The sequence below is a fragment of the Gnatocerus cornutus genome, chromosome 2 (genome assembly GCF_029298725.1).
Source record: "Gnatocerus cornutus isolate USDA-ARS CGAHR chromosome 2, icGnaCorn1.1, whole genome shotgun sequence".
Taxonomy (NCBI): domain Eukaryota; kingdom Metazoa; phylum Arthropoda; class Insecta; order Coleoptera; family Tenebrionidae; genus Gnatocerus; species Gnatocerus cornutus.
The window spans coordinates 19,907,890-19,924,438 of record NC_142234.1 but is presented as its reverse complement, the minus strand read 5'-3'; the positions used below and the strand labels follow the sequence as shown (position 1 = coordinate 19,924,438).

Genomic DNA, 16,549 nt, shown 5'->3' with positions numbered 1-16,549 from the left:
CTCTGCAGTTCTTGAAGCAGCTGGTGAAGAGACTGCTCGCCGACCATGCTTCCTGAGATTGTGGAAGATTGTGCGTGGATTTCTAATTGTTGAAATTCACCGTGACGACATTTCGAGTTAAAACAGTGGGGACGGCCAAGTAACGAATTGTACTGAGCACCTGCTTCGTGTCATGGGAAGGAATTCTTGAGACAGGTTTTTGGAAAATGCGTGAAGAGGTCACCCATATTCTGGTCTCTTTGAAGCTCACACGGGATTTTTTGCGGTTTTTTGTGGGCGGTGGGAACATAATACTCAAAATGGTACATTTTCGTCCACAACAGATTGGATGTACAGGTGTTTCAACCTCCGATGGTTGTTCCCACGAGATTTTAACAGGTGAATGTTCCCGAGAATTCGCTGAAAGCTGCTTTAGGCTATGCATAAAAGGCTCGACAAGTTCTGACGTATCCATTACAGTCGTTGGCTTGCAAATTAACTAATTAAATTAACTAAGTAATTGATAAGATATACAGGGCGAAAAAAGCAGTCGTGACGTGCCCAAGCGAAATTACATAAGCGCTTCGTTTCCTCAATCATCCTGCTGAATTTTCTCCGTTTTCCACCTGCTGACCATATGTTAATCATTAGTCCGGCGAGTCTAAATATATTTCTATGGTTTTCCCATCACTGCGGCTGTTTACAAGAACAAAGATCAATTAGAAACACGTAATTGCAATGACGGCAATGAAAATTTTGATGATACGCTCGTTCAGTACAGCGAAACGAGCTATTTTCCGCACTTATGTGTCGGATGTCATTAAAAGGTTAATTAGACAAGTACTCGTAAGATTTATTTTTGAGCTTTTGTGTACAGTTTGCAGCTGCAAAAATGAACAGAAACAGTAGCAAATCCGTGGCACGAGCTCGCACGTGTCCACGTTGTGAACCACACGCGAGTTACGTTCACACGCGTACAGCCCCTATTACCAAATCATGCACGAAGGGGTGGGAGGCAAATAGACACTGAGGGATTAGATCGCCTTTAAATACACAAAAATCGGGAAAATGGTCTAAACGTGAAGAGAATACAACGGTTTTTTTCGAAATCTTTATTTATAGCCGACAGGCAACATTTGAATAAAATGGTACTATAGCTGGGTGTCATGTCCAAGACCATAGGATATATGGGAACGGTGCGCGCGTGATAGGAAATGCACTTTGGCGAAGGTTCTGTTATTCTCGTACAGAAGCGTAGAGGGGCCAACATACTTTTTTTTAAAGTCGCACTGCCAGAAAAAAATACAAAGATTAAACGCAACCACTGATGGGTTAATCGTCTTCATCTTCATTACAAAATAGTTTTCCGAATTTTCATTAAACCTAAATAATCTAAATAAAAAAACAAAAAAAATGGGAATAGACTAATCTAAAACAAAAATACATTAAATAAGTACCAAATTAATATTTTCATCCGAAGACTGCAATTTAATACAAAATAGCTATTTTCGTAAAAATACTTCAATTTATAACAAGACGCGATTTATGGTCCATCGAGACAAAACGTAATTTGTATAACTATTTTAATTTATTTTTACTAATTCAGTTACAAAATGAGACCATTTTAATCAACATTTCATTTACAAAATGCCGTTTATTTAGCACAAGTCATATAAATAAGTTGGTCGATAAAATACGTAATTAAAGTAAATAAGTTAATAAATAAGTTAATAGTAATTTCTATATTACGGCCTTTCTTTGGAATTTAGCTTCAAAAGTCAAGCTTTAGCATCCAAAATGGCATATAAACTTCATTCTTTAACAATTTTGGGTGATTTTTCATTGTGACACCAAAAATCGTGTTGAATTGAGCCATTTTTTTAAAGACTTCTGAATCCAAAATCGTTTTAGAATGAAGCTTGTTCTAGTATGATTTTTGAACATAGAATTGAGTCATTCTAGTGCCCTAATATAAAAATTTATATTGTATTACTACTTGCATTAAAGTTTGTTTTTTTCTGGCAGTGCGTCTTTAAAAAAAAAGTATGTTGGCTCCTCTACCCTTCCGTCTTCTCGGACGAAACTAAAAAATCGAAAATTTGAGCCCCCGTAATAACTTTCTCGAGTGGTGAAAGACGAAAGCAGCCCTTCAACCTCCGCCACATGTGACAAATTCCCATAATAACGTATTTTGTGTTAACAATCTGTTAAAATTCTGCCAAACCACCCATGTGACACAAACGTTAAACAGCTGCACGGTGGCCCAGTTAAGTTCCATCATTCAACTTTGTCTCAGAAACGACCCTGAATGAACTGATTTGATGCACCCAGCACTACATAATTAAGGTCCTCCTAATTGGTAGTTTCCTGTCAAGTGGTTGTCCCATCACAATCGGTCTGATTCATGGGCAAATTGGCAACGTCACTTTCATTTGTGAAAGAAATTAAGAACAGGCAGAAATTTCGGATTGATTTATTACTCTGTAATGGGAGATTTAATACTGATATCATTGTGGAAGTGCAAGTTAGAGCGTATGAAGGTGTCACGTGGCGGCGTTCATTAAACTTTAGTTCTGTCAGGATTTTAACAAAGGCTGCTTTAGAGTATCCGCCCCTTGTATCAGAGGATTACGGCAGTTAATGAAACGCAGCGTTCGCCAAAACGCACGCCCATTCATCAGAGGGATGCGCTCGGTGCTCTTGGCGACTTTATCGAGAGTTTGAGTGGTAAAAGTCGTATCTTACCTCAATAAAACAAATAATTACACTTTTTTATCACTTCTCCAAAAAATAAATACGTCTGCATCAACAACGAGGCAGTTTACAGGAAACACAAACAATATAAGTACATACATGTGAAAACGGAAAAAAACAGGAATATCTACTTAAGTCTAGCTACAAATAGGCATTGTTATCGCTCGTCAACAAGAAAACATACAATTACTTGTGGTGGTAAATACTTTAATGATGCAAATTATTGACTGTAATTGTTGTTATCAATTGTAAATATTCTAATTTAAAAATTAAACTTTATACCGAAAGATTTTGCGCACGACTGGCCAAAATGTTTTGCTCTGCTGTTTTTGATAAGAAGTTTATGACAGTGAGTCGACTGGATTTTTCTGGAAAATGCAAAAATACAAACTTGGCTCTTCTTGGACTCCTAAGAAGAGGAGATCTCTGACGGCTGGACCTAAAAATGACTCGGAAATATTTAATTTTTTTTCGAAATTCTTTGAGCCAGCAGTTTTTTTTTCACTGAAATCTAATTCCATATTTGATTTTTTTATGTAAAGAATTGGAATTGGATTGATTTGGAAAAATTGGATTGATTTTTAAAATAACAATCATAAAGAAAAAAATTTGGATTTTTGGACTCAAAAAAGTGCAATTTTTAGACCAAAGCTTCAAACGTAAAAAATGTTAAAATTTGAGCCCGGAAGTCTTTATTTGCCACCTAAAAAGACTTTGACCCAATGTCCTATTACTTCCATGATCTGGATTCCCCTTGCTCAAAATTTTGCAATAACTGTATATAAAACATTCTCATTGATAACTCGTCCAAGGTCAGAGTTATAAATAAGGTCATATAAAGTATACTTTTTGATTCTAAAGTTAAAATGCGCACAAGATAAATATAGTATAGTACTCCAACTGGAATAAAAAGCGACTCCGGCATTAATTAGTGTATAAAGGTTAACAGAAGGGAAGTTTAGGGTTCCTTGAACGATCTCACGGCTTGGCTACACCGGGCGGCATGAAATAGAAATAGACCATAAGAATATACAGCTGCAGAACACAAGTGTTCAATGAAAAGACCCATTGCTAAGCTGTCCCATCTGCATAGTCCGGGTGTGCTGGTGATGTCGTAAAATACCAACAAATGCTTACTTCATGAAGTAATATACGGGTCCTTAATAAAAAAGTGCCAGATTTTCTTACAGAACGGAAACTAGTAACGTTGGCGTTCGATCTCACCACCTTCGCGATATTAGGAAATATTAGGTCTTGTTTATTTCCATACGAAATTATCAGTCCCAACGTTAAAAATAATGATCAAAACAGACAGGTCAGTCCGATTACAGCCTGCCTCTGTAAATAAAAGATATTCTTTTTGCATAGAGGCATTAGTATAAGTGACGATCAAATTGTGAGCGATAGTTGAAATGTTATAAAAATGATAAATTTCAAGATAACCCCATCTAAATTCAAAGTAATAAATATCTTTAGTAGCGAATGCAGTTCTCTTGGTAGATTCACCGAATACGACTGTAATTAGCTAGAAATCGTGTGAAATTAGTGCGGGATTTAAGTGGACTGATGACCAGTAACATGATAAGAAAGTATACATTGTATGAAATCATTTGAATTTGGCGCTGATTGGGTGACGTAATAAATGATAAATTATTAATGTTAAAGGAAGACATTTGGAGTACATGCTTTCCAACAAGTGTTAAAGTTTGCCGCACAGAATGAGTTGTGTTTTTAATTTAGTGATTTTTGCAGTCCTCTGGCAAAAGTAAGTATCTCATCTTCACATTTCCATCACCGGAAACTCGGGTTTTACCACATTTTGCCAGTAATGGCACATTCTTTGCAAAAAGAACAGACATTACTGACAGCGCATGTTAGGTTGGTACTAGTCAGTGAATTTAAATCCATCAAGTTGGTGCTTCTTTCTGAATTAGTTTCATTCTTATTTTTCAAAATTGTTTCAATTTTTTAATTATTACGGTAATAATTCAGTTAGTAGGTCATTGTGAAACCACCAAAGGTGATCTATTTCGACGTGCTCCATTCATAAAAGAATATTAAGCAGGTGAAATCTGCATATAGAAGAATATATAAATAGAAAAGTGTTGACTACAGAGAACAGAAATATGTGCAAGTAAAATGATGTTTCCCAAATTGGAAATTTAGATAAGATTGAGGAGAGGCTGAAATAACATGCTTACAAAATTTGCTGATTTTAACCTTCGTCTGTGTGATAATGTACACATTTTGACCATGGGCCAAAGTAAAGATTCATTAATTTGTATCAAAGTGGAAGGCATGGACAGATAAGATATGGTAAATAAAGACTGAGGTTAGTGTTCAATTGTATTCACTTTTGCTATTGTAATTGCGGTGGAGGCGGAAAACAGAAAAAAACATTCTCACCTCAAAGAAAATTTTGGTTTATTATAAAAACTACAATTTAAAAAATTTCGATTCCTTGTTCTAGTATTTCGTTTTTTCGCACCATTAATAAGAGCAATGAAAGAAATAATAGCTCCAAGTTCTATCATTATAGAATTAAAACTGCCAAAGTTATGAAATTAGTAAAAAAAGTTTGAAATTTTGAGTCTGTCCTAAAAATAAAAATTGTAAAAATTTTATTTTTGGTTTTAATTTTTTTTATTTTTATTTACAATTATTAAGCAAAATAAAGGTAATAATAGCGGTAATAATAAAAGTAATAATACCTCCAAATCTCATTATTGAAGCATTAAAACTACCAAAGTTATGTCATTTAATAAAAACAATTGGACATTTTTGGTTTGCCCCAAAAATAAAAAATTCTAAAAATTGTATTCGTTGTGCTAATATTTTGTATTTTAGCACGGTTATTAAGCAAAATTGAAGTAACAATACCTGCACATCTCATTAGTGTAATATTAAAACTACCAAAGTTATGCCATTTAATAAAAAAGTTGGACATTTTTGGTTTACCCCAAAAAATATATTTTTTTTAAATTGTATTCGTTGTTCTAATTTTTTGTACTTTAGCACAGTTAATAAGCACAATAGAAGTAATAATTCCTTCAAATTTCATTATTGTAGTATTAAAACTCTCAAAGTTTTGCGATTTAATAAAAAAAGATGGACATTTTGGGTTCCCCTAAAAACTAAAAATTTGAAAAACTCTATTCAATGTTGTAATTTTGGCGCATTCAATAAGCAAAATAAAAGCAATAATTCCTCCAAATCTCATCATTATATCATCAAAAATACCAAAGTTATGCTATTCAATAAAAAAAGTTAGAAATTTTTATTTCAAACTAAAAAAAATATTCTAATAAATATATTTCTTATTCTAAAATTTTGTAAATTAGCGCAGTTAATAATCATGTCGCCCTTATAAACGTCCAAAAAATGAAGTTTTCAGAATTCTGTAAATTTTTGGTTTATTAAATTTTTGCTTGAAAATTTGGCACACTAAATCAGTTAAGAATGACTTTTAACGACTTATATCGGGAACAACTCTTTGTGACCTAAAAATAAAAATATTTGTCATTCTTGACATGATTTAATTAATCACACAAGCACAATTAATCGTGTGGTCTACCTCTATTTGGAAAACTTATAAAGTATGTCTATAAATGGTCCGGCTATCGTAACATGCCGTGATTTTATGCTGGTGTTAATTTGCGGCTTGTTACAGCACTTTTATTTGTAATTTTAACTTGACAATGTAGCGATTGATTGGAATTAACGTGAAAAGGCCCAATCATATCATGACCCACTCAGCAAAATCTGCAAAAGTAGCATCTAACAATTTTTTTTTCCAGAGTGTGTCTGTTTCCCACCGAGTCTCCAGCTCCCTCGAATGAGACGACCACAGTTCCGGACCACATCCGGACAATGGGCCAAGGCATCGAAGAAATCCCTCCAGGAGCAACAAACATAAGAACGTTGAACCTGGCCTACAACCACCTATCTTCCCTCCCCGAGTTTGTTTTCTCCAACAACAGCTACAAATCACTAACCAAGATCGAACTGTATCAAAACAAGATTACCACAATCCACGTCACGGCGTTTCGAGGCCTCAAACAGTTGACCGGTGTGGTTCTTTCCGACAACAATATCACCTCGTTGGATCCATACACATTTCGGCACAACTCCAAGTTGGAGAAACTCGATCTGTCAAGAAACAAGATAACTCTGAATCGTCTCCGTGTATTTTTAGTGTCAGAGACTGTCGAAACATTGATCCTGTCTCAAAATCGAATCGAACAAATCTACGAGCTGAGTTTCATGGGTGTTCCAAATTTGAAGAATTTGATGTTGGATGGTAACATACTGTACATGATAGCTCAGAACAGCTTCAAGTCTTTGAGTAAATTGCAGTATTTGTCTTTGGCAAACACAGGTGTTTATCGTTTAAGTGAGTCAATGTTTGGTAATAATCTGCCAAGAATCATTGATTTACAAGAGACTCCTCTCGCCAAGAGGTTCGATCCCCCGTTGAAGAAAATCGCTAATAATTCAGTTAGAAGTTTACTCAATATTGACCAGGTCATTTTCATCAGTGATACGCCGGTTTAAATGTGATGCAAATTTGTGTACAGTTAAGCATGCAAAAAGAACCAAAAATTGTCTATTTATTTCGCATTTCCTCAAGATTAACTCGGGCAGTGCTCTTCGATAGTGTGTAATTTCGATATTTTGCATGCAAGCAGTTCGTATGTCACATCCTTTAAACTACCTAATGTGAATATTAAGTCAACTTTGCATATTATTATCTTTAACTCCTTCCTGTATATCTAATGGTCAACCATAGAAAATATGCAAAGTGCGTATCTATTTATATTGAATGCACCGACTCAAATTCACTTATCTCGTACTGTACTTTCGGATTTTCATATCAAATTTATTTTACAACAGCAGGTGTGCATTGTTTGGTGATTAGATGATTCCAGATCTGCCGATTGAAAAACTCTAAGTACAGTATTTTTCACTTACCTTTGAAAAGAACATCCAATCAACTGTTGATTGTTACTTTCTCAGGTGGAAAGAAGGTCATCGGGATTCCGCTTTAATTTAATTCATAATCATGGGTATTATTCTACATTATACATCTTAAGATTAGATAAATCACTATTATTTAGATTAAGTTAAGTACAAAGCTTGATACGAAGTTCGTGTGTACCTGAATAGTGTGTAATAAGGTTGATTTTATAATAAATTTTAAAAGGTGAGACGTATTTATTTTGTGATAACCAGGTGAACTGTGCAGTGCAAATTTAAACTGATTATTTAGGAAGCATATTTACTGGACGCACAAAAGTCAAATTAATGTAAAAACCATATCGATAAGTTAGGAGATAAGACTAAATTTATAAAATATTTTATATCTTACCTATTTTGTGAAAGTAAATTTATATTCATTTTGTGCTTTTTCATTATTTGTACTAGTGGTTTCAATAATTTCAATTTTCTACAATTATGCAATTTATTAAATTATTTCGCTATGTACTCTAATATTTAGAAATTTGCACATAAATTACTATTAGATTTCGAAACTTTTGGGCACCTATTTGTAAGTTTTGCAATGTAAAAACGGTCTGGAATTTGAATATGTTGGTCGATTTGAACAATGTTTAGCAAGTCTGTAATTTTTGCTTAGATTCTAAAGCTCTTTATATTCCCTAAAATTGCAAGTTTTCAGATTTTTGACCCGAACTTTTCACCTGTTTTACATCCTAAAAATTCAAAATTAATTCCATTTTTCGATCTATCTTGAGCGAATTCTAAGCAAAGAAAATCTGAGAAAAACGATGGTGAAAATCGTAATTTCCGAGATATGGAGCACCAATACTTCCAGACCTTCAAAATTTTGGCCCTCTAGCGACAACCCGAAACTGCAAACGCTTCTAATTTTGTTATTTGTTGGGGTATGGTAAAAATTCGCACAGTTATGAATTCTGCGTGAAGTTCTGCGTTAATTAAGCACTCATACCTTGAGTTTCCTTGACAAATGAACGAGATATTGACCGAATTAGGTTTTCAGAAGGTTTTTTTGAGGTCATTTTTAACCGACATTTTCGTTTACTGACGTTTAATAACTTGGAGTCACATCAATCGAAAGAGCAGCTCGAGATCTATCAAGTAACCAAATCTCAAATCAATAGGACAAATAGTTTATGAGAGAGGATCAAAAAACAAAAAAATGAAAAATTTTCATCGATTGAGTCGGATTTTTTTTTGGCAAAAAAATAGACCATCGAATTTTGGGTTTTTGGGAACAAATTCTAAAGGAAAAAGACGCGAGTAAAATGATAGCCCAGATCGTTTCTTTTTATCTGTTGTAGTTTCAAAGATATCGAGTATTAAAAATTTGAAAAATAAAAATGAACTATCCAAGACTTTAATCGGCTATAACTCAATTATTTATTCCCGTACGTCAATTTGGAACCCGGATTTGGAATTTGTGCAAAATTCTGCGTAAAATGAGCCCAAACAACGCAAGTTTACCTCAAAAATAAGCGAACTATCGACCGCAGAAGTTGACATAGTTTTAGTCACAAATTTTTCTCGAAAATATCAAATTTTCGATTTTCTGATAATCCAAGAACGAATTCTTAGCTAAAAAATTGCGAGAAAAACGATGGCGAAAACCGTAGCGTTTCACCTGTCGTAGTTTCCCAGATATTCAGCACCAATACTTTCGATCCTTCAAAAATTTGATCCCCTGGCGACTACCCAAAAATTCAAGCCGCCATAACTTTGTAGTTTGTTGACGTGCAGAGAAAATTAGGACAGTTTTGGATTCAGCATGAGATTCTTCGTTAAATAACTACAAATGAGTTAAGTTTACTTTTACGAGTTGTGTTTTCAAAGTCATTTTTAACCAACTTTTTTGGTACGAAAATGACGTTTAACGCCTTTGAGTTATACATCAATCGAAAGATCAAAGTGAAATTTTGGAGATCTAAGAGCGGATTCCAAGCAAGAAAAGCGATAGAAAAACGATGGCAAAAACCACTTTCTATCTATGGTTATTTCGGAGATATTGGGGAAAAACAATCGGAATTTGAAATTAACAATCCAAAATTTTAAAATCTTCTAATGCAGTTATTTGTTGACGTAAAGGAAAAGTTGTGCCAGTTTTGGATTCTGCGTGAAATTCTGCATAAAATGAGTACCAACAACTTCAGTTTGCTCCACTACGGAGATCAAAACACTCCTAAGTGTTTCCAGCTTCCTGTATCAATTAGTTTTACCCGAGTGAAACAAGATGTTAAGCTGTCAAGTGTACTACCAGAAAAACGATTTTATGAACCAAAGAGAAACCGCAACGAAAAAATGTCTAGCGGAAAATGTATCAGTGTCAACATCTCGTTCTTCACTTTGGCCTCGATTGTGTCCGTAGCCAGATTTATGTTCTCCAGCTAATTATTCAAAGAAAGCCCAGTCGGGATCATAAACGTCAAAACATTTTTTCATAGTCCTTCTAGGAAGTCGACTTCCCAACTATACAGTTTGGGTGGTTATGTCTTGTTGCAGCTGTTAACAACGTTAGGGGCTGTTCGGTGATACCGCAAGTCTGGCTAACATTGCACAAAGCATTTCAATCAGCGGGTGAACGCATTCAGCCCTTTTGGCTGTACGGTTCGGGCCGCAATATACAAACTAGAGGAGACGAAACATGTGTGCACACACCAGAATGGAGCTCGTTTCTCACACTAACGCAGGTGTTGATTCAATCTGCTGGTTACCTTATCTTGCCGCACAAACACCGCTGCTGTGGGAAAATATCACTTGTACACCAGTCACGCAATGCTTAAATATTTCTTCGTATTTACGAAATATCTTCTTTATATCATTACACACCACTTATCAACTTAGAAATATTTACACTCATGGGAAATCGGATCGGTTTCAAAAAAAACATTTTCTCTTGTTGTCTTGTTGTATCCAAATATTTTATTTATAAACCAAGTCTGTTTTCAGTCTTTTTCTTTTTTAAGTCCATATGTGATCTTCTTTGCCGCCTGCATAATGTTAGAGTGTTCAAGAAGGCATCCTGTTCAATGATTCCTTTCATATGCAGCTGGTGCAAGCCTGGAACTTGTCTTTTAAACGAGTGCACGTTTTAAAATCTGTGTGGCCAATCTGTTTATTATGCATGAAATATTAACGTTTCCAGCTTTAATTAAAATTAGAAATGGATCGTCTTCGGGGAAAATTATGATGTTGCAAAAAAGCGTAATTGTTAGTTCAGTTTGACGTAATTATGGGGGCTTGATTAAAAAATTGGACACCTGTCAAGCCGTTATTAATATTCTGCATTTAGCTGCTGTCTCAAAAATTTGGGGGCTCACTTTTATTGTTCTTCTTTGATCCAAGTTTTACACAATCTTGGAATGTCCACATCGCCCATTGTAAAATAATCTCTGCCATTGTTTGTAGTCCACCAGCTGCAATTCTGTCATAAATAAATCATTACTTACTCATTAATGTTTACACACTTCCATCATTTTGTCATTACGACAACGCACTTAGTAACGTTATCAGTGTAAAGGTAAAACTTCTTCGTTGGCCTAACAATTTATGACGTTATGCGTTTATTCAATTAGAGCTCCTTTGCTAATCATCTCAAATTATCAAGGAGGTTTGAAGCACCTCACAGGAAATCGATTCAGCCACAGTTTGCAGGTGTGTAAATAATTATTTTCAATTTACTCGCATTTGAAATTCACATGTGTACTCGCATACGTTAATTAGAAACGGTAAATGTGTTAGTTTCACATTAAATACAGCTCTGTCACGTAATTAAACTACTTTCTGTCAACTAATTGAAGCAGTCAACAAGTCGAAAAGTCAGTTTTTGCGCGGGATGACCAAGCACCTGATGCTGTGACGTCAGTTTATATGTTTGATGTACACATAGGTGCTAATTTTGCGTATTCATTGTGGTCAAGGAATACCAACTCGTACGTGGTTTAAAGAAATTTAAATTTGTGGCGCGATTAATGTTTGTTATCGCGACTCCACCGATAAGTCGTTGTTAAATTTATGTTGTTGCTTTTTAAGAGATAATTTGGTCCTAAGCCCGAGATTATGTCAACTCGCCAGACATTATAAAGCATAGATAACTCGGTGATATATGAGCAACCCCGATAACGGGGGTCGTTTTTCCTCCGAGACGACTCGTGCGAATTGCTCGTTGGATGACGCGGAATAACGCGCAAACAAATAATTTATTTATAATAGGCGACAAAATTACTCTGAACTTTAATCGTCAATTAAGATATAATAATGGCAATATTGACTTTTCAAGAAGCACGCATTTCTTGCTCAATCCTCACACGTGTTGAATTATCCTTCGACGTTCTAGGAAGACTTTCGGAGGATTCAATTAAATGTCACTCTTATAAAGCTCGCTTTTATGCAAAACTGGCCAGTAATGTATCATTAATGAAGAACAGTTATGAATAGATGTTTAATTAGAGCCGTTATCATCCACGCTCTGGTTGAGAATCGGCGCCAGAGTTATCAGAGACCTGTGACTCGACCTCTTTCTTGACCTAAGAGAAACCAGCTGCAATACAGAATTCATCAATATAATTCATTCATTGCCGCTGACGTAAAAATATTTGGAAAATTTAAGTGACGACAATGGAGCCTTCGGCCGCTTTGTTTGCCTGATTTAGCACTTGGAGGATTTGTTCCAGGTAATAACCCAAACTGGTAAACAAACTTTACAAGAACGGAAGCACTGCTACGTCAAAGCGCTCCACAACTTAGTCCTCCTTGGGAATGGAGATAAGAGCGATTATTACTTTCTGACGACATTTTTCATTTATACAGTCATGCAATTATTTTTGCTTTGTTTGCGAGCAGCACGCGTGGGACAAATATCAACGGTCTGTAGGAGTTGCACCACAAATTTTACCCTCAAAAGTCTTAGAAGTTCTCTTTCAAACTAGAAAAACTGAGAATCCAAAATCTCGAGCAGTAATAAATTAGGAGATTTTAGAAGACAAGTAACTGAAGAAGGAATTCGATAACTGGCAAGCAAACCTGAAAACCCGTGGCTCTAAAAACAAAGATTTAGAACAAGAAGAATATCTGTCAAAATAGAAGGATTTTGAAGGAAAAAAATTAAGAAAATCAGATTATAAAAAACCAAATGAAAGTTTAAGAAAATGGTCAAACAAGCCTCCATTCCACAGTCTGTTCTAGAGTGAATCAAATTTGATTTATGCTCGGTTTTAAAATATTCTACCATATGCGGTCAGAAAATTTGATAACCCTATTGCACCCTCGGTTTACCATCCTTTGGACAAGCAATAAGATTTGCAAGTATACTTTAACCGTAAAATAGGGTGCAATATTTTAAAACCGATCATAAATCAAATTCGTTTCACTCTAGAACTGACTCTGGAAACGAGACTTAAAAGCTAAAATCTTCGTTTCAAGACATCACAACCTGATAATTTGGATCTGAAAAAATAAGAGCCTGAAAATTTGTTCAGCTGATCATTACTCAGCCCAAAGAACGAAATCTGCAATAAATAAAAATTCAACACTTAAAAAAATCAAAAGCTCAAAAATACAACATTTAAAGAGTCTTCGCTCGCGAAAAATCTAAAGTCTAATCTAATCTAAAATCTAAGCAAACATCTGAAACGGTGCCAAATTCGAAGAAGCGAAGAGCCTCGACCTCCAATTTTTACTTTACGCACTTCCCGCACGGTTAGAAATTGTAAACAAATCTGCGCACCCACACCGCCCGAACTGCAGCGACTGAAATCTCCATCATTTTGATTTCTTGCAGTCTTTGCTTGTTTGCAGGAAATGAATTGAACACGTCGAATACCGGACGTTGGCGGAAACGCCGTACCCGGCGCCTCCTATGATTGGCAGGATGAATGCGCCGTGTTGAACTCGGCGCCTGCAGGATTACCTGAACGCTTCAACATCGACATTGGCGGGCTACGCCCCGCACATCCTGGCGCCTCATTCTATTGGTCCGTGCCCCCCCACCACCGGATTTATAAAACCATAAGCTCTCAAAAGTTGTGGCTCATTCTGTTCTCCAGCTCAGTCGCAGTGTGAGAGTTCGCTTTGTTGGTGTTTAGTGTTCCTTCAAGTTGTCAAACATGAAAGCTGTCAGTGTAGTGTGTGCGGAGAATACCATGACCGGAATCAGTTCCGGGCGAGTGTCGAAAGCCAGAAAGGATATAGAAAACGAGGAGATTCAGATGTATCTGAGCAAGTTGAAGGATTTGGTGCCGTTCATGCCCAAGAACCGAAAACTGTCGAAATTGGAAGTGATTCAGTACGTTATTGATTACATCTGCGATCTTCAGAGTGCCCTGGAGACGCATCCTGCTGTTAGTAGTTTTGACGCTGCTGCTGCTTTGGGCCAGAAGAAATCGCAAGAAGCTGTTAGTCCGAGGCAACCTCTGGGAGTCCGAGCGAGTCCCAACAGGATTTTATCACCTTGTGAGGCGCCTGTTCTCAATGGCACGGTAAGTTAAAATCATGTGACGACCTCGCTGGGTTCTGTTATTTTGTGGTATTCAGAGCGATTTTTTTCTGTGCGTGGTGGCCCCAATCCACAAAATTCACTATTGTCTGGTGGCAGGTGTGAATTTCACATGACCATTGTTTAAATGGGAACAATAACTATTTGCTTAAAAGTTCTTGACCCATGGTATCCGCTAGGGTCACACGAACGTATCCGGGATAACCAATATGCCAACACCTGGGTTTATAGGGTTCGTCGTATGGGCTAACGGTCCTGTGCAGATGTGCTCAAACACGTGCATCATCAACATCTGGCTTGATTGTCCTTTCGTACACATACTCTATTGATCACACTTTTTATATCAATCTAATAATGCTTACTTTATGTATTCATGATGCCCCGACAGTCTCCCCAAGACGAGACTCTTATCAATTGCTGCCACCAAGTGTTCAACTCACACATGTTCAATTTGGGTAATTATAAGGTCAGCTGTCGCGCAACACATGTCTCATTGGGGGTTCAATTAATTTATGCTACCATCATTACCCCTATGACAGATTTCGCCTCACCCTCATTGAAATCAATTACTTTGAACTTCCCAAAAATTTTGACTTGGCGTGGGAGCTCCTTGAAACTTTCCCAGCACTGATTTCGTGGCATTCAGAGTGTGATCTAATCCGTGATGGCGTGGACTCACTCAACCATGTCAGCAATTTAGAAATTGGCATTTTGAAATCTGAAAACCGTGACTGCTTTGTGTGGGGGGCGGATGAACACGTGCAACTTAACAGTGAAATGTACGCCGATTTCCAATTCAATCCGTCTTTACAGTTACTTTTATAACAGAACCTACGCATTGCAGCTTTTCTTTTTTCGTTTTTTTACATTTTTTTTCTTGTTACAGACGCCTGAAAAACTCACAGAGAGACAAGTTCCTTGTTAAGCAAAGGACGCCCTGAAAGTGATCTTGAATATCATCCTCATCTCATTCCAAAATCATTGAGCGGTTTCGCCGCGTGTCTATTTTTGGATAATTCGCCTCATTTTTAGTTAGAAGAACGACTGAATTCATTATTTATATTAGGAATGGAGAAGTTCATTGTGTGTGTGTGTCGAGGAGAAAGTGAAAGATGTGAAGCACTTAGTGATGTACCTGTTTATGTTGCAATTGTTATGTAGATTTTATTTTATTGTTTTGTACATATATTAGGCGAGTTTATTGTACTTTTTCTACTTTTTTAATTTGGTAGTGATGCAAAATTCATTTCATGAAATTTTGATATTGTAGCTTTATCACAGATTCTTTTCTATTATTTTGTGACTTTTTCATTCTGTGATTTTTTAGTATGTAATCATGTACAAAGTGTAATCTCTAAATGAGACTTTTGTTGGGATCACACTTCAAGAATGTGATTTTAACACTGTACATTTTTGTTCTAGAACATTTGTAAATAGTTACCTATATAGCAACTAAATGTTGTTTGAATTTTTATTATATAAAGATATTTCAAATAAAATCGATTTAAAACAGTCCTTTTTTTATTCACACCCAACGTGGAACGCTAATTCTAATTGTTCCCATTATCTACTTACAGAAATGCATAATTTATAGAAAAATCGTTTTTCTCGGTTACATTTACATTTTTGCTGACCACACATTTATAACGTTTAATAAATCCGTTAATTATTCAGTGCTAAAGAAACTCCCACATAGGCATAAATTACAGTACAAATTCCAACAAGATACGTGATCGGGTTGCAATTACATTTTTAGTCGAATTAGTTCCAGGCAAGAGAAAAATTCTTCAGTTTGCCTGATTTCCTGAGACCGCCAAATTTTACCGTTTTAACAAAAAACGGCCAAAATTATGGAATCTAATTGGAAACATAGTTTTTCTCGTTCTGAAACCAAAAATTTTTAAAAACTTTTTTACTTGTTCTAATTTTTTATAATTTAACACAGTTGATAAACAAGTCAAAAGTAGTGAACCTTCCAAATTTTACTGCTTTAGGACGAAAACTCCGGTTACGAAATTTCATAAAAAACATTGAAAATTTTAGTCTTAAAATCGAAAATTTAAAAAAACTTTCTTTTTTTGCGTTATTTTTTTTGTTTTTCACCTCAGTGATCTCATCCTCAAAATTTTACTGTTTTACAATAAAAACTGCCGGAATTTAATAAAATCCATTGAAAATTTTGGGTCGCCTTGAAATAGAAATTTCCTAAAAACTTTCTTTCTTGCTGTAAACTTTTGTAATTTCCTACAGTTGATAAACAAGTCAAAAGGAGTAAAACCTCCAAATTTTATAGCCGTAGAACGAAAACTG

At 35.7% G+C, this 16,549-nt stretch overlaps 2 protein-coding genes across 2 annotated transcripts; both read left to right on the top strand.

The window, feature by feature from the left end:
- The first annotated feature begins 4,147 nt into the window (after window positions 1-4,147).
- LOC148179874 (uncharacterized) lies at window positions 4,148-8,058 on the top strand. Its single transcript, XM_088030389.1, has 2 exons — window positions 4,148-4,498; window positions 6,531-8,058. Exons 1-2 carry the CDS (start codon window positions 4,452-4,454, stop codon window positions 7,285-7,287), a joined length of 804 nt encoding a protein of 267 aa, XP_087886515.1. The 5' UTR covers window positions 4,148-4,451; the 3' UTR covers window positions 7,288-8,058.
- A 5,792-nt stretch (window positions 8,059-13,850) lies between these two features.
- On the top strand, window positions 13,851-15,751 carry emc (Basic helix-loop-helix domain-containing extra-macrochaetae). Its single transcript, XM_088030391.1, has 2 exons — window positions 13,851-14,222; window positions 15,126-15,751. The coding sequence occupies exons 1-2, from the start codon at window positions 13,851-13,853 to the stop codon at window positions 15,162-15,164; spliced, it is 411 nt and encodes a 136-aa protein (XP_087886517.1). The 3' UTR covers window positions 15,165-15,751.
- The last annotated feature ends 798 nt before the right edge of the window (window positions 15,752-16,549 follow it).